This window comes from Crocodylus siamensis, unplaced genomic scaffold, assembly GCF_052110815.1.
Source record: "Crocodylus siamensis isolate JL-2025a unplaced genomic scaffold, ASM5211081v1 HiC_scaffold_291, whole genome shotgun sequence".
Taxonomy (NCBI): Eukaryota; Metazoa; Chordata; order Crocodylia; family Crocodylidae; genus Crocodylus; species Crocodylus siamensis.
Window position 1 is genome coordinate 41,482 of NW_028324701.1, and position 20,852 is coordinate 62,333.

The following is a 20,852-nucleotide window of genomic DNA, read 5'->3' on the forward strand; positions in this document are numbered from 1 at the left end:
TAGCTCCTGCAACTGGTGCTGCAGTGCTAGACCCAGGACCCTGCAATAGCTGGACCTTAGCCCTGATCCAGTCTGGGGCTTCCCATGAATTATCACTACACAAGACCAGTGAGCGAGCAAGGGAAAAGGTATGGGAGTGCTCATACCTGGCTGGGTCCAGAGGATGGTGGGGGTCCAAACTGAGAAATGGATCTCCATACCTAGAGCAACGTGACTTTGTGAAACAAACAGGACTTGAGGCACCTGCAAGAACTGCTGCTTAGAACTACTCATTGTATGCCAGTTACTGCAGAGAAGAGCATGTTGCAGGATTTCGCTGCTGCATTTCAAGGAAAGGTTTTCATACTAGAAATGAAGAGGCTAAAGTGGAGCAAATGGCACCTGGAACCTTTTGTCTCTGGAGGGCACCAGCTTCAATGCAGCCAGAGGAAAGGGTCTGGCTACTTTAGGATAGTTGGGTAATGGGGTACAGGGACTTCATCTCTGCGTGGCTGGCTGGAATCTAGCCCTATATTGAGGAGAAATCAGTTGTATTGAGATGCTCAGGGAATGGGAAGTTGGGTCTTTCCCCTCAAATGGGCAGAGAAGAAAGCTAGCTCAGGGTATCCCCATCCTGTTGAGATGTAATGATGGCAAGTGTCAGGGAACATTTTGACACACTCAGGACAGAGCTGAGACCCCCAGCTCTGAGAGGAACATCCCAAGGCCCTGAATGAAGTGGAGCAACACAGCAGCTAACAACCAGCCTCCCTCTGTTACCTCTGCAAAGCTATTCCTGGCCCATGGTCTCCTCTATCCAATCGATGTAGGCTGAGACACGCGTATAGACAGTAGGAGGCAGGACGCAGGCCACTGAAAAGGACACAATACCCTGGGCTATGCCGTTGCACACCAGAGGCCCCCCGGAATCGCCCTGCAAAAAGAAGAGAAAGGAATCATAGAGTTGTAAAATTGTAGAGAAGTCAGGCTGGTTGGGACCTCTGAGGTCACCTAGTTCAACCCCTGCCTGAGGCAGGATCATCCCTCTCCAAACCATCCTACACATATCCACTGTCTAACCTCTTAGCACAAAGACACAGTCAGCCCTAACTCAACACAAGACCTTACACCCCAACCTGTCACAGATAAAGCTGGGGGACCACGGTGGTCAAGGTCCTGCTTTTGTTAAAATGTGCTTGAGAGATCCCAGGCAGAGAGCCATGCCCCCACTACAGAGGAAAGAAAAAAACACCCCCAGTCCATACCAATCTGACCCTGGGGTAAAATTCCTTCCTGAGCCCAGATGTGGCATTAGTCTGACCCCGCTTGGAGGGGAAGGCCCTCTAGCCAGGACCCCCTGGGTTGAAGTCCCAGCAGAAGCATTGGCACAGCCCAGTCAAAGTCCCCAGCCTTGGCTGCAGCCAAAAGCCAAAGCCCCTAAGGATGGCTTAGAAACTCCCTGGGCAACTGTAGCAGCAGGACTGGACAAAAAAATCCTTTGTAATCCCATGTTGCAACCAGCAAAACCCCAAAGCAGGGGAACCACCTGCAGTAAAGCATAGGCACAGCTACACCTAGATCATGCCCAGGCAGTGGCTGTCCAACCACTTCTTGAACACCTCCAGTGACAGAGGCCGCATCTTCCCAAGGCGTCTGTTCCTCACTGCTCTAACAGTGAAATGATTTTCCTGATCTCTAGTCAAAATTGACTTTGCTGCAACTGCAGTTGCTGTTGGCACCCACATACAGTACTTTGTAGTATCAGTCTCAAGTTTAGCACATAATGTGTTTGTTTCACGCCTTCCCATCTGGGTGTAACAGGTCAGGCTGTTAAATGACTTCATGCCATGTTTGGCAGTCAGTATTTCAGTACCAAACTCAGCATAGCAGGAGCGGGGGGGGGTGCGCTGCATTCATTTCATGTCTTCCCCTGTGGGTGTAACAGGTCAGGCTGCTACATGACTTCATCCCATGCTTAGAAATTTATAGTTCAGTACCGAGATCAGTATGGTATGAGAGGGAACTGCATTATAAGAAGCAGGGTAAGAAACAAGAGAATTACCTTGAAGGGTGACTTCTTGTCTCCTCTGTGCCCCGTGCAGATCATCGAAGTGGAGTTGAAAGAGCGAACTAACTGCTTACACTGCTTCTCGTCAGCCACCTTCAAGTCCACCTCTTGGAGCTTGTTGGATGTCTGGGAACTGAATACTTTAGTACGTCCCCAGCCAGCCACGCTGCATTTGGTCCCTGGTTTCAGCACAGCATTAGCTTGAGGCAGACAAATCGGCTTCACGGTCTTGGTTATTGTAGCTCTCTGTGCCAACTTCCATAAGGAGGACAGAGGGAAGAGGAAAGAGGTATATTATGCCCTCTGATTGGTGGTAATTGCAGCTAGAAAGAGACTCCTGGTGACATTTTGCCCTTTGCTGGCTCACTTTCTCCAAAAGTTTCAGAGTTTGTTCAGCCTTATTAATGGACCTTGGGAAGAGGGGCTATAAAAGTCCCTGTGCAGCTATGGCAGATAGTGGAGGAAGGACTTGCACAAAGTCAGCCCAGAGGGAGCCAGGAACAGAGCCAGGATTGGAATCCAGGAGTTGTGGTCCCCAAATCCCTCTGCCTGGTCTAATGGCAGGTCGACCCTGCAACTCTGACATATCCTTGCTGGGACACTTATGAGCACGCGCACCCACATGCTCCAGCTGGCATACACTAAACCCCCAAACCCACAGGAAGTGCTCATAAGCACAAGCAGATGTACCCTATTCCCCAGTCGTCTTGTCTCTTTCCAGACTCAGGCATAAAGCAAGAGGCCCTCACTATCCCTTTTCTTTCTTATAGATGGAAAGAGCACTTATAGATCCACACTGCCAGGTTCCTGTTCTAACCATTACTATTACTCACTCCCCTTCTAGAGCAGGGGTAGAAAACACAAGTCACAGCTCCTGGGACAGGTGCCTTAGCCACCAGACCCCAGCTCTCCCCTGCAGTAGAGAGGGAGCTCCACGGCTGCTGTGTGCAGAGGAGCACAGCCCTTGCCCGGCACCCTCTCGTTATGGACAGTACCTGGAGCAGCATGATGTCATTTTTTAATGTTTTTCCATTGTAATCCTCATGAGGAATCATGCGTCGCACTGCAATTTCCTGCCTATTCTTCTCCGTCTTGCTGCGGTCATGGGCTCCAAGCATGACACTTGCATTGTTTTCCCATCTTTGGGGGCCAGACTGGCTGAAATGGTAAAAGACTGAGTTGAAGAAGGATACTGAATCCCAAGGGTTATATTTACTTTTCTCTGGCTTTATTCCGGGCTGCCCCCTAGCTCCACCCCTAACTCCTGACATTTTATTACAATTCTCCTGAGAGTCCACATTTTTCTACAAAACCCTGGCTCTTGGCATCATTGCATTACACAGAATTCCCCACTTCTGGGTTGTTTTTACTGATATTTCAGGAAAGATGCACTGGGCTCAGAGTCAGAGCTCAGCCATGAAGAAACTGAGGCAGAGGGAAGAGTAGGAAAAGGGCCAAAGTAGCTTTAAGAGAGCTTGAGCAGTTTGGGAAAGGTGGAGGATGGTCTGCATCACCTAGGGAAGGGTAGAGGATGGTCTGCACCACCTAGGAGATCACCAGGCCTGTGTCTTATGTTTAAAGCTGAAGCTCTCCAAGTCTCTAGAAATATGGAGGCCCAGACACTGACTGAGAACAGAGGCCTCTTGCTGGGATGGGATCGTCCTTGCACCCGCCCTTCTTCAGGAGAGGCAGATTCTCTCTCTCCCGCGTTATTCCAAGTCTTAGTCATTCTCCTGCCCTCTTCGTCCCCCACCCTCCCATGTCACCTAAGTGACTTGGAGAACAGCTTCCCATCACCTTCAGTATAATTTAGGCTTCTAAAGCGCTTGGGCACTTGTGAACCTCTCCCCTAACAGGCTGGAGCACAACAGTGTGTGGCTCTGATACCAGAATGGACCTTTAAAAGATTTAGGATGAAGCCCTGGCTCGACCATGGGCTCCCTGAGTGACCTCAAGGCACCTACTGAACTTGCCAGTACGTGGTGACAGGGCCTAGAGCCCAAAGGCCAGATAAATGAGACACTCTCAGCTAGGACTGAGCACAAGAGGAGGAGCCCTGCTCCCTGAGCCTGAGGAGCCCAGGTGAATCTCTGAGGGCAGTCTCCCCAACTCATCCCTCAATGCCCTGGCAGGTGAGACAAGCAGGTGATCCTGCAGGCAGCCAGTGTGGGCCAAGCAGGTCACATGGGGCTGCCCAGGCTGTCAGGGTCAGCCTCAAAGGTGTCCTCTTACAGGTCCCCTGCTCTCACTCGGGGTCAGTGCAGTATTGGGATTGATGGAGGCCCCATTCTCTGTGTGGGTAGGGGAAGAAACCCATCTCCTTCGCTGGGAGGCAAGAAACTACCCTGCCTGGGGCAGTCCATTTCCAACAATGGCCCGCCACCACCAGGAAAGTCAGGGAAGGATCAGCTCGTCCCCAAGCAGCCAGGCATCCACACCCATGCCCAGGTGGCCCCTCTGGATCCCATGCAGAGGCCAGGGATGGAGGAAGAAGGTGACATTGCAGCCAAGTACGTGCAGAGTGTGACAGCTCTGCAGTGCTCTCAGTCCCCAAGCACAGGGACAGGGGACTGCTGGACTCATTTCCCAACCCAGATTCAGAGCAGGAAGGACCCTGGCCTTGCAGACAGGTCCAGCTGCTGCCAGGGAGCACAGAGGGGATCTCACCCTTCGGGAATGCAGTGTGCGGCTGTCAAGACAAAATCCTCTCGCACCAGGAACCCTCCACACTCGAAAACATCCCCTGGCCAGGTAACTATCTTCACAAAGGCCATGTATGGTCTTGAGTGAGGCTTGGCTTCCCGTCCACCGATGATTTCCCCTGGGAATCCCCCATCCCAGAGACACAAAGTCAGGAGATAGAAGTCCACAATCTCCTACCTCCCTAAATCTCTCTGACCACAGCTCTGGCTGGTCAGAGCTCCTTGTCCCTGGCAACAGCCCCAAATCCTGCCCCTGAGCTGAGCCCCTGGAAATGTTCCTCTAGGTCCCCACCCCCTGAGAAGCTCATGCCCCCACACACAGCCCGCTCATCCCTTATGAGCTCCAAGTCCCAGGCACTGAAGTATAAATCCAACTCCCTGTGCAGCGCCTTGAAGAGAATGGGCTCATCTCCCTGTGGGTCTGGGGGAAAACCCCTCACCCTTCTCTGTACTCACCAGCCAGAGCCCCACTGGGCAGGAGCGAGCTCACGAGAAGCAGGAGCAGAAGCATCACTGGAGCCCGACTCAGAAAGGTCACAATGCCACTGCTTGGGGAGATTATAAAGAGCAGGCTGTGGTGGGACAGAAAACCTCCATGTGACATCCCCACACACCAGGCCTGGGTACAGCCCTCTCTGTTACTGGAAACCTTTCTCTGTGGAGATGGGGAGTAAAGACCACATCCTCCCAAGTCATCCTTCCCACATGGCTTAGCAACATGAGGGGATGCTCAGCACCTGGGGATGTATTGTGCTGGGGCTGTATGCTGCCATGCATACCTCATTCTCCTTTCCGTGGGCTGCATCAGCCTGGTACTCTGCAGTGTTTGTCACTGCCCATACCCACATCCTCTGCACATCCAGAGCTCAGATGGGGGAAACGTGACTTAATAGCCAACACAACTCGCTTAGCTCTCTCCCCAGCTCAGTGCTAGTGCAGCAGGGTCTGTGGTTAACACAGACTCATCTCAGTATCTAGTGAGAACTGGGGCCACACACTGGAGCTCAGACAGACGTCACTGTCTCAAGGCATCTGTGACAGCAGGATTTTCAGAAATGGCCTGTTGAAAATCAAAGGGCAATGTGTTCAGTTCCTACCAGTTAAGCCAGCTGGTCTCACTGCCCTGGGCTTAAAGTCCTCACTGGTGTGAATTGGAGTCATCTGGGTTAGATCCCCCTTTGGTGTAAATCACACATAGCCCTCTGGGAGGCCAGAACAATTTACACCAGCTGAAGATATGGCCCATACAAGGCAGCTGAAAGGACAGACCTGGGGTTCCCATTTACCAAAGCTGTGAGAACGCCCAGCACTGTGCTCATACAAGGGCCTATCACATGATATTCAGTACCTCAGTCTTGAGATCTGCGCATAGCCACGCCACTTCAGGTTAAAAGGGACCACCACAGCACAACCCAGAGACTTCTGCTTAGTGGTTGTTAATTATTTTTATGAGGGCTTGGCCATTCAAGCCCCTGCAAGGCTATGACAAGCTTGACTGTGTCTAATGAAACACATAAATGTCCTACTTTGCTTTGCTGACCAGGCTGGCTGCCACATCTACAAAGGTTCAAGCTTCCGCAGTCTTTCTGCCTTAGCCACATTTCTGCAGCTTAGGCCCAGACCTCTTACAAATAAGCAACCCTGGCAACAGCACGTAGCATTGCCTTACAGCACTTGCAGGCATATGAAGGTGCTGGGATGGTACATGAAGGATGTGAAGCCACTCGGGGTGGAGCGATGTCACTCTCGTAAGACACTCAGGTCCCGGGATACAGGGCCATGTTGTGCATGTTGTACTTCCAGCATTGCAGGGTCTCTAGAGAATAGGTGATGTGACTGGGGAAGCAGTGCCTGCAATGCTGGAGGGAAGAGGCGACAGGAGCAGCACCATCAGGATTGGGAGGCCCCAGGAGCAGGCTACTGGGATATAGGTCTGACCAGCGGCACCATCAGGTACTAGAGGCAAAGGTATTATGCTCAGTGAAGCCTGCAGAACTGGGTTACATTTGGGGCCATACCTGAAGTCACGCCAGCAGGACTGTGAGCTCATGGTGGTAATGGTAATACGACAACTGCTGTGTCACCACATGATAAGGTGACTGGATTGGGGCAACACCATGGGGCTCCCTGCACTGACTAGAAGGAGCACAAGTCAATGGGGCAGTATGTGCAGCCCACATCTCAGGTGAAGTGAGGGATTTCCCTGGAGAGAAGAAAATGATCAGAGCAACACCATGGGGCTTCCTGCACTGAGTAGAGGGAGCACAAGGCAATGGGGCAGTCACTACAGCCGTGCCAGGTCAGCGGGGGAAGGGATGGTGTGACAGGAGCCATAGCTGCACCCCAAGAGCTCACAGGGCGATTTCATGGGGTGCTGCACCCAGCATGGTGAGGTCCCTGAGGAAAGCCAAGCCTGTTACTGAGAGCAGGGCTGGGCAGCAGAGGGAGAAACCTGCAGACCCAGATAATAAGCAGCTGCAGCTCATTAGGTAACAGCCTGCTGAGGAGAGCAAGGGAATGATATAAAAATCATGGTTCGTTTCTTTGGAGGCTCATGAATAATAATCCTTTAGGCACACATTGTTAGTAACACAAAAGGTATATTTGCAAATAGGGTCAGAGCGAAGACAAAAGACCACACTCTGCCCCCGGTGACAACTTCTCAGCAGGCTTTATCCCCTCTCTCCTGAGCACGTGTGCAGAAGCAGGAACTCTTACAACTCATTTCCGGTTCATACAAACATATATGAAATGACATCACGTCATCCGTTGCATGTGCATTATAATTAACTATTTAAGTATGCGGGGCGGATAGGCTTATATGCATTAGCTAATTATGCCTGCTCAGAAAGCTCTTTAGGTTACCAAAAGTTTAAACCTTCCCTGTCTTTAAGGACAGGATCATTACCAAAAAAATTGCAATTACTCTTATTTACCCAAGAAAATGAGGAAAGCATGAAAGGGAGGGTGATTTAGTGTAACAAAGAGGTAGTAAATTTGCAAAACAAAGAGAGTGATGCCTTTAATACAAAGATCCCTTAGTAGCTTCTCCTCCACCTCCCCCTCCCACCAGGGAGAGCTGGCAGCTGTGCTGTTCTAACAACACTATTCATAATGCATTTTTAATAATATTTCTAACAGGAAGATGCCTGTGGCCTGCTGAGAGGCTCCCAGGCCAGGGGATGAGAAGGAGAAGTCAGGAGCTAAGTAAGCCTGCCCTTGGGCAGAGAGCTGGAGGAAGGGGCTCACTGGGAGCAGCACAGGGAAGTGGTGAACAGCCCTGGCTGCGCTCGCTGAAGGAGCCCCGGGCTGAGCGGAGAGGCAATGCAGGGACTGGAGAGCTGCGAGCAGGCCCGGGAGGGCCTGAGCCGGGGGGAGCAGCAGAACTGCGGAGGGGCCTGGGGAGCGCGTGGGGAAAGGCACCGAGTGCCCTTGGGTGTGCTGGGGTTTTGCTTCAGGTTACTGATATGCTGCGAGGCCCCAACATGGCTGCAGGAATGGCAGGTGAGGGCAGGGCAGGGCCAGAGTGCAAGGGGTGGGATCAGAGCTCCCAGCCAACCTTGGGGATGGTCCAGGCCACCTGGGCTCCTTCCATGCACGCTTCTTTGACCCAGTTCAAGCAGGATTTGGTCCCTTGCTCCACTTCTGTCCATCGGGCTGAATGGAGCTGTATTGTAAAGGCCAGGGGTCTTCACTGAAACCAGCAGAGGAGAAAACCTGCCACTGAGTCACTTGAAAGCTTAGAAATGAGAAGATTTGGGTTGATATAGGAGAATTAGGATTCCAGATCAGCAAAAGTTAAATAGAACGGGGCAAAAAAGTCAGACACACTGATTCTTCAGTTCTCAGGAAGAGTTTTGTGAAATTTATGCTACAAATTTTCACCTTCTATTTTTCAGGTATATTTATTTTTTTCCTTCTTTTTAAAAAAAAATAAATAAAAGACCTTTTCTCTCAAGCTCACGACTTCTTTTCTTCCATTTTTTTAAAAATCTTTTTCTGTTGTACCACTAAAAACATGAGTGGGGGAGGGAGAGAAAAAGGCAAATAATAGAATTTCCCAAAGGCTAACTTTCAATTTCTGCTTTTATTGAAAAATAGATTTTTTTCCTTTGTAAATAATATCAATTTACTAAAAATTATATTTTTAGTCAAAAATATTTTTTTTTTGCTTAAAGAATATTCGTCAAGCTAAACCTTTATTATGCCTTTTCCATATTCCTCTCTGGAAGGCAGTATTCTGTTAGGTAGGTAGGTAAGTAGGTAAAAAAAATTAAAGAAAGAGAAAAAAAAATTTTAAAGTTAGGTAGCCAAATAAATGGGTTGCTTTATTCAAAAATGTGAACATATTAGTGTTAATGGCCAATTAAGTAAAAATAACTATAAAACGTGTGGTGTTGATCATTAAAAGAAAATCAAGTTCTCATTCATTGTTGTAGGGATTGGGCATCTCTTCAAAATATCTCCCTTGTCCCGGGGAGCCGAGTAATAAACAGGACTCACCTGCAGCTCCCGACGAGAGGCACACGAGGCAGAAGGAGGAGCCCGTGTGGCTCGTTAGCTGCGCGTTTATCGGATTACGCCCAGCTGGTGACATCATGGAGGAACGCCGGCCAGCAGGGCTAAAAACGACGGCTGCAGCTGGAAAAGGGGCGGATGGCTCCAGCGAGGGGAAACGCCAAGCCCCGCCGACAGGGGAAGCAGCGGTGGCTAGCACGGTGGCAAGAGAGCCGGCAGGGGCTCTGACGGAGCGAGGACGGACCCTGCAGCTAGGAGCAACCCCGGGCAGCATGGGTGTTGAAGACACGGCACTGGAGGATGCGCCGGATCAAAGCCCGGAGGGCAGCGTGACCCACAGGTGGGGTACCGGGGCTATGGCAGACAGAAGCGGCCGCACCAGGCAGGAGAGACTCCAGGAGAGCCCTAAAGGGGTACAGCCGGGGCAGGCATCGCCACCAAGTTCCAAGGCAGTGAGCCGGAGGAAGGGCCAAGAAAGCAAAGGGCCAAGGACAGGCCAGGAGGGAGCCAAACGGGTGTAGAATAGGCTGCTCAGCAAGTAGAGTAGCTGAGCAGTTACCTTTTCCTTTCAAAGTTAAGTTATTGGGTAACCCTGGCTGAAGGAGCAGAGCTGGGGCAGTGCCCTTATAAAGTAAGGTTAATGGGGTCTCGGTGAAACCAGAGTTTGCACGAGAATTCCTGCTAGGTGCAGTAGACGGGGAGTAGGCGAGGAGGTCCATGGGTTGTGCTTGCAAGTGAGCCCCACAACTGGGGTAATGGTCATTTAGAGGCAGACCAGAGGGTATCATTCTACGGCTGGGGAACAAGGACCAACGGAGAAAGGATGCGCTAAAGGTGGCGTAAGGCCGGGGTACGGGGTGGTGGAGCCCTGTGAAGTGACCGTCGGGGGATCCTGGGCCACAGAGTATACTGGGAACTGGCCCTTAACACTGAGGAACACCAAGTCATGGCGGGCAAGAAAGAGGTCGGGGACACGGGGAAAAGAGAACTGCTCCAACACATAAGGGATCCCCATAGGTGCGTGACATCTACGTACAGGACCAGAACTGCCCGAGAGCGGGTAATCGAAGCCCGGTGGTCACAGCCCTCTTTCAAGATTAAGCCTTAGCTCGGCCCTACCACTTCCCTTTCACTTCTGGCCCTTCCTCCCCACCCCACAATGCCCAACCACAAAAATCTTCCCACCACATTCACCATTATAGCTCGCGCACATGATTTTCAGGAGGGCCATGGAGGGTTTGGAATGGGCCTTTGCTGACTAGCTGCTGATGATCTTCCCTTTTAAAAGCCCCTTTAGGGCTCCCTGCTGCGCTCCAGGATCATCTACAAGAGGCTGTGGCCAGCAGGAGAGGCTCCCCAGCTCCAGCAAGGGTCTGAGCAGCAACCTGAGAGGTTCCTCCAATCAGAGCCCCAGCAGCTCGATATGAGGCCAGGGCTCCAGGAAGGTCAAGACCCCTAGCAGCTTGAAACAGTACCAGCACCGGTGGCTATGTCATAGAGTTTCTACATACTGCTTAAGAGATCCAAGTTTAAGTCCCAGCTGGGGTAACTAGTGGTAAGTGAGGTTACTGGGAGGAATCTTTGTTGCAGTGAAATGGGGCCATTGTGCTTTCTCCCCCTCCAGGTACCCAGACCCTATATTTCCTTGTTATTTGACATTTTATATTTTGTACCTTTTTATATTTCGCAAACCAGTATTGTTTGTTCTGCTGTTTGTGTTTTATATTTTGTTAACCCGGTCTTTTGTTAACTGGATGAATATGTCTATGATTGTAAGGATCTAACCTTTGTGAAATCCTGCCCCCTTGGGGCGTTGTAGTGTCCCCCTATACCCCCTGGTTTATGCCTGTTATGTTCCCAGTACTGTTCTCTCATTAACAGGTATATGGTTAAGTCCCCATCGGCGATCTGGCTCTGCTCTATAGGGGAGGAGAGTCCCTACACCTCCCACAGCGCTTGTGCACCTGCTCTGAGCCCTCCAATTGGAGAGGGGGTACCTCTTGGAGTACCGCCCGGGTTACAGTTGTATTGACTGGGTGCTAAAGTCTGTGGCCCTGTTTAAGCTCAGACAACAGACGCTTCTCTTACCAGCCCTGACACAGATCTAAGCTCAGGTATTTAACCCAGAAACACCAGAAGTCCAGCATTCAACATCTGAGGCTTAGGAAGGATTATTAGACCAGCCAATCTGACCTTCAGCACACACGTGGCTAGAAAACAACTTCTCTTCTATGAAAAACATCATATTTTCAAAAAGTTTCCTGCCAGACTGAATAAAAAGTGAAAAAATAGATCCCCTGAGCTACCTGGGTCTCCAACCCTCCTGCCTGATTCCTCCCAGACATTTCAACACACCTCCATGCCGCTGCAGAGCTCTCCAGTGGGGCACTCTCTTACCAGGGATTTCTTAACCTGTACAGCATAGGACGGTACAGTTCACTTAACTTCCCCTGTACTCAGCACAGTGACTTGTGTTTGTCTTTCCCCAGCCCCCAAACCACTTCTGTTGTACTTTTCTGCACACTCCAATTGTTCAATATTTTAAAACTAAAATGGCATCCCTCTAGGGCTTAGATCTCCTTGCTGAAGCCTCTGCAGACCCTAGCTACCAAGCATGTACTCAGGCAGGACTCATGTACACTCTCAGTCCCCACTACCCTTGGTCCCTTGTACTTACTCACCTGAGCCCAAGGGAGAAGGGGGAAGACTGTGGGGAGCAAAAGCAGCAACTGCATTGTTGCAGGAAACTGCATTGGCCTCTGTAGAGCTGGGGGTTATATGGCCAGAAGGTGACCTCAGGGTGACATTTGCAATCATGGTGGTGGGGGCAGGGGCCCGAGCACGGGTGGGGCAGGAATCTGCCCCTGCAGGACAGTGATCTCAGATCATAGAAGTCAGGTCGGAAGGGACCTTGCAGATCTTCAAGTCCGACCCCACGCCTGGGCAGGAGAGAAACTGGGCTCAAATGACTCCAGCCAGGTAGGCATCAAGCTGCTTCTTAAAGACCCCCAGGGTAGGAGCCAGCACCACTTCCCTTGGAAGTTGGTTCCAGACCCTAGCCGCCCTCACTGAAGTAGCTCCAGATGAAGTGCTGGAGGCAAGACTGACCCTCCACAGCTGGGGGTGTTCCCCCTACAGCTGGGTAACATGTGATCAGGCTGAGCCTTCTCAGAGTTGCTGGGAGCTGATGGGCTTGTCAGCAGTAGCTCTTTACCCACATCAGAGCTATTGGGTGGTGGCTGTGGTTAACCCCGAGCTGTTTTAGCTTTGTGTGAGAACATAGCTTTTGATCCTTCTGAACAGACCATCAGGGTGACAGGGGCCTGCACTCTGGTTAATGCAGTGTTGAAAACCATGGTGCAGAAGCTGCTTGCTCTTGGCGTGCAAGTACCTCGGAGCCCCAGCTCAAACCCCAACCCAACTGCACCAAGTGCTGCACAAGCACAAAGAGGGGCAGCCCAGCCACCAAACAAATGCTCCTTAAAGTTCAAAGAAGTTTGTCACCACAGTCTGGGGTGAGATGTGCTTAAAAAAGGAAAGGATTTAGAATTTAAAAGAAAAACTTAAAAAAAGGGGGTGACTGACTATAATGAAACACTCATGCTTATAATAACACACCATATTGTTAGGAGAGGCCTAAAAACATAGGTAGATATAAATATAGAGGGAGAGTTGGAGGCTAATGAACATTAGGCAGAGAGATGTGCAGATGCATGCAAATCATTATTCATTATTTCCCACTTTATCACTCTGAACTGTAGTTTAGCTCTATAAACACAGAAGAGGCTTATTTTGAAATAATTTTTCTACCTATGGTCCGCCTCAAAGCATCTTTCACATCCTTGTTCCTGAGGCTGTAGATGAAGGGATTCAACATGGGGATGACAAGAGTATAAAACAGAGACACCACCTTGCTCTGATGTGGAGAAGACATTGAACTTGGCTGGGCATACATAAAGGAAACGGTTGCAAAGAATAAAGCCACAGCCACCATGTGGGAGGAGCAGGTGGATAAGGTCCTGGACCTGCCCTTGGCTGAACGAATCCTGAGAATGGCATAGATGATGTAGGCGTAGGAGATGAGGATGATTCCTGAGGTGGTCACTATGATGAAGCCAGATAAAACAAACATTACCAATTTATTGATGTAAATATCGCTGCAGGACAGGTTTAGTAGCGGGGGACCATCACAGAAGAAATGGTTGATCTCTTTAGGCCCACAGTAGCTGAGTGAAAAGGTGAAGCTGGTTTCCACTAGCGAATGTGCGCCACCACAGATATAGGAGGCAACAATGAGCTGCACACAAAACCTTTTGGACATGGTGACAGGATAGAGGAGTGGGTTGCAGATGGCTATGTATCGGTCGTATGCCATTGCTGTCAGGATGAGGGCTTCTATGACGACAAACACAGAAAAAAAGAAGAACTGTGCAGCACATCCATTGTAGGAAATGGTTTTGCTGCTTTGTAAGAAGGTGGCCATGGCTTTGGGGGCAATGGTTGAGGAGTAGCAGAGGTCTAGGAGTGACAGGTTCATGAGGAAGAAATACATGGGGGTGTGAAGGTGAGGGTCGATTCGAATGATGAGAACCATGATGGTGTTCCCTAGCACGGTTGTCAAGTAAATCACAAGGAACACCACAAAGGGCAGCACCTGAGTGCCAGCACCACTCCCGAATCCCAGCAGGATGAATTCTGTCACGGCCGTGTGGTTTTGCTCTCCTGTAGACTGCATCGCTCATCTCTGCCTGGGGGGAAAAGATGTGTATGGATGAAGGAAACAGCAAAGTGGCTAAACAGACTGCAGAACGCTTCAAGTCCCTTTGGGCTTATTGTGACATAGCCCTTCAAAACTTACCTAAACCTCGACTTAATAAATCTACAGCAAGTCTACTGAAAATCAGAGTTTTCTTCAATGAATCTATTTTTAAATATAATTTCTCCTTATAATAACACTTGGGGAAAGTGCCCTTGGTATAATATTAGCAAAATCTACTGGTGTCTCTTGTCATTCACAGGTCTACTTTTGGAATGAAGTGTTATTCAGCCTTGGTGGAACATGGCTCCCAGTCTGTACATGGATATACTTTAAATTGAGAGGTTTGAACGGGGGGATATGGTATGACTATTTTCATGCTCCAAACCCAACAATTTTTCATTGAACTAGAGCATATTTTCTCTCGGTGAATGTTAGGACAAACAAACCCTCAAGAAATACTTAAAAGGATAAGTCCGCAGTTCACCTGATGGCACCTTTGCAACCGTGGCACATGTACCATAGCCAAACAGAAGCAATACCTGTGTCCTGTAGTAATGTCTATGGAATCTCAGTTCAGTAAGAATGAAATCAGCCAAGGTTCGAACCAAGGTGATTTTGAAAATCTCCCTTGGTGCCTACCGGTATCTTGAGGTACTCAGGTGCTTTGAGAAATGTGCCCCAAACTCCTGTGGTGCCTCTGCAAACAGCAACCTCATGTAAATAGAAAAGAAAGTCTGGCTTCTCGATAAAGATTGTGTCATTAAGCTCAGCCTCCCACCTTCCTTTCTTACATACACAGAGGCTTGCTCAAGATGTCTAGACTTCTTGTTTTTGAGACTTCCAGCAATTGTTTAAAACAGAATATTGGGTTTATGATTAAACAACTATGTTTACATACATTTCTGGCTTGCCACAACTATGGAAATAGAAACCTGCATAATGGAAATAGAAACATACATAAATAAATGCATAAACCCCAAACAGAACCAAAAGAAAATTAAGACCATGGAACTTAAGGAAAACACTATTTTTTTTTCAGTATGATAAAGTATTTGTCTGTGAAATGTTAGCCTTTCAATGAAAATAGAAATTTTCCTTTTGTTTTGTCTTACTTTTGTTTTCAATATTAGAAAGTGTTTGGCTGATACAATTTAGCTTTTGAATAAAAAGTAAGAATGTTGATTTAAAAATATAGAACCAGCTGTATTGCCAAATTTAAAAGTACAAAAACTAGCTCGGTTGAGGCAGCATACACCTACCCACCAAAAGCCTTTTTGCATGGAATGGAGACATTGAATGAAAAATCTTCTGCATTTTATCATTGTTATCTCATGTAAAGCTTCCCAGTGCCTTCACTTTCCTAGCTGACAGGTACCAGAAAGCAAGACTCACCCCAGCTTCATTCAACTCGATCTCTTTTGGAGCTTTCTGAAACCACCTCAGATGCTCTTCTATCTACAGGTCTGCCCTTTTCACTGCCACCTAATCTAAGAATTTGGGTAGTAAATTTGTCTTAACATTGATAACTGACTTGGGATCTTTACTGCCCTAGAAATCCTTTCTGCCAAGCTCAAATGTTGGGACTGTTCTAGCAGTTATATTGAAGGGAGTGGTATTGAGTCAGGGCCTTGCGGTCTCTGGAGAAAAGGTGGTAGGAGATCACTCAGGACTGCAGTGAGCTTCTCCCTGGTGACAAGAGATGTGTTTTCAGTCCCAGCCCTGTGGACCCATGCTGAAGAGAATTAGAGAGGCACTAGATTGATGTCCCTGGATAAATGCAATAAAAATATTCTCTCTTTCAAATCAACAGCAATCAGACTGAGCTGGCATAAAGGTTCCCCTGCGGATAGGATTTCCTCTCCTCCCCTCTTTCTCTTTCTGGCTACCTGCCTGTGTTTCAGGCCCTGCTTGACCCTGAGACCATGAGCTCTTGGGACATGGACTGGAGAAGGATGTGGGGAGCACAGTGTATGTGCCAGGGGAGAACAGCATTGTGTTGTAGTGGGCTTTAGGCCATTCTTCATCATGTCCTGGAAGTAGATGAACCAGATTTGTTTACAGCCATGTTTCTTATTTGCTTGTTTGGGGTGCTTTCTGTCTGGTAGAAACCATCTCAGCAAGTCAGCAGCCCTAGATTTTAGGAGGGCGAACTTCAATGAGCTAAGAAGAATAGTCGGAGAAGCACTGAGGTCCCAGAAGGGAAGGGATCCAGGTGTCCAAGGAAAGTGGTCGCTCCTTAAGGAGACGATCCTCCAAGCCCAAAGGGAGGTAATCTCAACACGGATCAATGGGGGCAGGAGGGCGCAAAAGCCCCCATGGCTCACCAAAAGCATCCGGGAATGTCTCCTAGCTAAAAGGGAGGCATACACCCAATGGAAGGGAGGGGCCATCATCAGGGAGGACTACACTGCGGCTGCTTGGGGTTGCAGGGGGGCAGTCAGGAAGACCAAGGCGGAGATGGGACTGGGACTAGCTTCCCAGATTAAGGACAACAAGAAGTCCTTAAATACATAGGGGGCAAAAAGAAGGTACCGGGTAACGTGGGGCCCCTGCAGGACACGCTAGGAAATTTGGTTGTCACACCAGACAGCAAAGCCAACATATATAACGATTTCTTTGCCTCCATTTTCCTGAGCAGGGACCGGAACAGCTACCCCCACTCTGGTCCCCTCTTAGACCCCAGGGGAGGTGCAACTAGGCCAAGGGTCAGTGAGGATCTAGTCAGGGAACTGCTGGGGGGACTGGATATATTTAAATCAGCTGGTCTGGATGATCTCCACCCTAGAGTACTGAGGGAATTAGCTGAGGTCATTGCGGGACCCCTGGCATGGCTTTATGAGCTCTCGTGGTGTTCTGGTGTGATGCCAGAGGACTGGAAGAGGGCCAATGTGGTTCCCATCTTCAAAAAGGGGAGGAAGGAGGACATGGGAAACTATAGGCCAGTTAGTCTTACCTCGATCCTGGGTAAGCTTTTTGAGAAAATTATTCTGGCGCATGTCCATGAGGGGCCAGCAGAGGAGATTATGCTTATGGGTAACCGACACGAGTTCATTAGAGGCAGGTCCTGTCAGACCAACCTGGTGGCATTCTATGACCAGATCACCAAATCCTTAGACACAGGGATAGCAGTGGACATAGTCTTCCTGGACTTTCGGAAGGCCTTCGACACTGTCTCTCACCCTGTTCTCATTAAGAAACTGGGGTGCTGTGGTGTTGACACCCACACAGTCAATAGGGTCACCAACTAGCTGGAGGGCCGGACCCAAAGAGTGGTGGTGGACAGGTCATTTTCGACCTAGAGGGATGTGGGCAGTGGGGTCCCCCAGGGCTCGGTCCTCAGGTCTGCACTGTTCAACATCTTCATCGGTGACTTGGACGAGGGGGTAAATAGCACCCTGTTCAAATTTGCTGATGACACTAAGATATGGGGGCATGTGGGCACACTAGAAGGGAGGAATAGGCTGCAATCAGACCTAGACAGGTTACAGGGGTGGGCAGATGAGAATAGGATGGGATTCAACACTGACACGTGCAAGGTGATGCACCTGGGGAGGAAGAACCAGCACCAGACCTACAGGCTGGGGAACTCCCTTCTCGTCAGTGGAGAGGCAGAAAAGGATCTTGGAGTCATCATTGATGCCAAGATGAACATGGGCCGGCAGTGTGGGGATGCAGTCAGGAAGGCCAACCGCACCTTGTCATGCATCCACAGATGCATCTCAAGCAGGTCGAAGGAGGTGATCCACCCCCTCTATGCGGCACTGGTCAGGCCACAGCTGGAGTACTGCTTCCAGTTCTGGGCGCCACACTTCAAGAGGGATGTGGACAACATGGAGAGGGTCCAGAGGAGGCCACTTGCATGATCAGGGGGCAGCAGGGCAGGCCCTACAAGGAGAGGCTACGGGACCTGAACCTGTTCAGCCTTCACAAGAGAAGGCTGAGGGGGGATCTAGTGGCCTGTTACAAACTAGTCAGCGGGGATCAGCAGGCACTGGGGGAGTCCCTGTTCCCCTGAGCACTGCCAGGAGTGACCAGGAATAACGGTCACAAGCTGGCAGAGGGTAGATTTAGGCTAGATATCAGGAAGCGCTGCTTCACAGTCAGGGCAGCTAGGATCTGGAACCAACTTCCAAGAGAAGTGGTGCTGGCTCCTACCCCGGGGGTCTTTAAGACAAGGCTTGACAATCACCTTGCTGGGGTCGTTTGACCCCAGTAATCTTTCCTGCCATGGCAGGGGGTCAGACTTGATGATCTGCTCAGGTCCCTTCCAACCCTACCAACTATGAAACTATGAAATGGCTGTGCCACCACATGCTGAGACAACTGGATTAGGGCAACACCATGGGCTCCATGCACTAATGAGAGGTAAGTACAGCCGGAGGCATGTGTGGAACAGAAGTTTTTGCTGGGTTTGTGAGCTCCTCCTGTTGGTCAGGGCAGATGGCAGGGAGAGGACGTGGAGTGTCGGACATCACTGATCTTAAGATTGTGTCTAGGGCTGTGTTCAGTGGTTGTTTAGGGGTCAACCCCAAGCAACAATGGTCTGAGTTGCAGGGTGCGTTGACAAACAGATTGGTGTTTAAGAGGCAGATAAAGGTGGGACATGCCCCAGAAACAAGGTGGCTGACAAAACTTACCAAAACAATGGGCCACCCTAGAAGGGACAGGCCTGAATGCCCAAGGGGCATGGCCAAGCGACCAAAGGACATGGTACAGTGCAATGACACACCTACATGTATCTCCCATATTGTATCGCCTTTGCATAACTGGCATCACAGTTCTCATACCTCAAATCTGTCCCTCTGCTCCATATGTCTAAAAAATGTAGCTGGCACAACAATAATCACATGATCCTGCCTGCCCCCTTTGAGTGCAAACTGCTGCTGGTACTGTTCCAACCTCTCTGGGGAGTCCCCTGGTCCCCCTGGGGCTGTGTATAGCTCTAGCTGAGCAGAGGGAAGTAGCTTCAGACCAGATCCTGATCGGCTTCATAAATGTCTTGTGTAAGTGCCTGGTTTACTGCTCTGGATGTGGCCTCACCTGCTGAGCAGAGAAGTGATGCAGCTCGTTTCGTGTGCAGCAGCGGGGAGGCAGGAGGGAGAGGAATAATCTGTATTTATCTCAGCTTCACTTGTACTTTAAAAGGCTCCAGTGTCCAGATGAGACTTTCCAAAGCCTACGGGTCATAGGCACACTAGCCTGGTGTCCTGCAACCTAAATTTCCTGCAGGCAGATGACCAAGAGTTAGTCCCTTCCCAGCCACATAACTTCTGCAGCTGGTGGAGCTACAAATATTTGGGAACAGTCCAGCAGAAATGGTGCACCTCTGGAATAAGCTGAACACCTGGATAAGGCTTGCATGTGATCTTCCCTTCTTTCAGCCCCTCTGGGAGGGAAGGTGGCTAATGCCGAGTCCTTGACCAACTCAGCTCAGCACTCCTCTTTTTCCCAGGGGCCTGCGCTGAAGTGTGTGTGTTGGGGCAATTCTCCCCTCACTGATCTGAGACTATGTGGTAGAAACACCGACTGGGATAGAAATGATCTTCAGCAGCAAAGATATCATGATGATTGGCACAGCAGGGAGTTTGTACTGCTGTTTTCCAGTACTACCCTCCTAGCATATTTCTTGCTAGAAGGGGAGTACAGCACTGAAACAAGTTACCCAGGGAAGTTGTGGACTTTCCATCCTTGGCAGTGTTTAATGCCTGACTCAGGAAAGCGTGGTGGAGCCTGCGCCCGGTGCTGCAGAAGCTCAAAGAGGGACAAGCGCAACCTACAAAAAGTTCACCTAGAAGCAAGTGCAAAACATGTGGCTGAGAGGTGACAGAAAATCTATGGGAGGGGAAAAGTTTGGTGTCAGTCAAATTTTTCCTCAGAAGTTTTAATTTTGTTCCATTGAGGAGAAATCAAAATAGCTTTTCACCTAGGGATTTTTGGTGCAGTGCCTGGGAAGACCCAGTTCTCATCCTACACATAGAGGGCTTAGACTAATGCCGGAGCTAGTGACCCCAAGATTGGGCTCCATGTGGCCCTGGGCAGAGGACACATTATACTGGTGTCATCAGCACTGCGCAAGGGTGACCAGCTCGGGCAGCTGGGGAGCTGACTGACTTACTGGCAGTAGGGTCTCAGCTCCCTCCCCCCCACTCAGGGCTATAGGTGAGAGCTGCAGTTAACCCGACCCTCAGTCCTGGGTGAGAACGCAGCTCTTTGCTCTTTCTCGACAGACCGCCAGGGTGACTGTGGACAGCCCGTGGCCTAGAGGCACTGGAAACTCGCAGATGAAGATCGTGATGGGAAGGGTTGAGTGGTTTGCGCTCTCACCTGTACATCTTGTGGGGAGCAACTGGGGAGAAGGGAGGGGAGCTCAGTGTGAGCATATGTTGGTATCTAATAATTACTGTAAATAGTCACATAAGCAGGATACCTTGATGCCCTTATTGCCCTGTGGGGAGATGGCAGTCAGGGCCTGGTACCAGTGCCCAAAGGTCAGTTCCCCATGACCCTGTGTTTCGTTGTATTGTGTGGGTGTTGTCCCCAGGTTAATACTGGTGTTTTGAACCTGCAGTGTTGCGAGTGTGGCTGACTGGGGCCCGAGGAGAGTGGGTGAAGCTAGTCACGCTGGTGATCTGGAGCCAAGCAGAGCTGCTGTGCTGTTGGGGACGCTGGCAGTCTGACACCTCCTCTTTCAAGAACAAGCCATACCCACTTGCTCTCCTAGGCAGCGGCGCAACAGATCCCCAAGGGCAGGGAAGTGCCTCCTCTTAAGCACTTTTTCTGCAAGCCAAGCATACTCAGCTCCTTCAGCCTCTCTTCTATTCATTTG

The 20,852-nt window shown here is 49.9% G+C and overlaps 2 protein-coding genes across 2 annotated transcripts; both read right to left on the reverse strand.

Moving 5' to 3' along the window:
* Positions 1-764: 764 nt before the first annotated feature.
* LOC149851746 (mast cell protease 1A-like) lies at positions 765-9,346 on the reverse strand. The gene is made up of 5 exons (XM_090030423.1): positions 9,253-9,346; positions 4,715-4,868; positions 3,043-3,205; positions 2,042-2,302; positions 765-913 (listed from the first exon to the last, which is right to left on the reverse strand). Exons 1-5 carry the CDS (start codon positions 9,344-9,346, stop codon positions 770-772), a joined length of 816 nt encoding a protein of 271 aa, XP_089886549.1. The 3' UTR covers positions 765-769.
* Positions 9,347-13,054: 3,708 nt separating this feature from the next.
* LOC149851747 (olfactory receptor OR9H1-like) lies at positions 13,055-14,002 on the reverse strand. Its single transcript, XM_090030421.1, has one exon. It carries the CDS (start codon positions 14,000-14,002, stop codon positions 13,055-13,057), a length of 948 nt encoding a protein of 315 aa, XP_089886547.1.
* Positions 14,003-20,852: the final 6,850 nt, after the last annotated feature.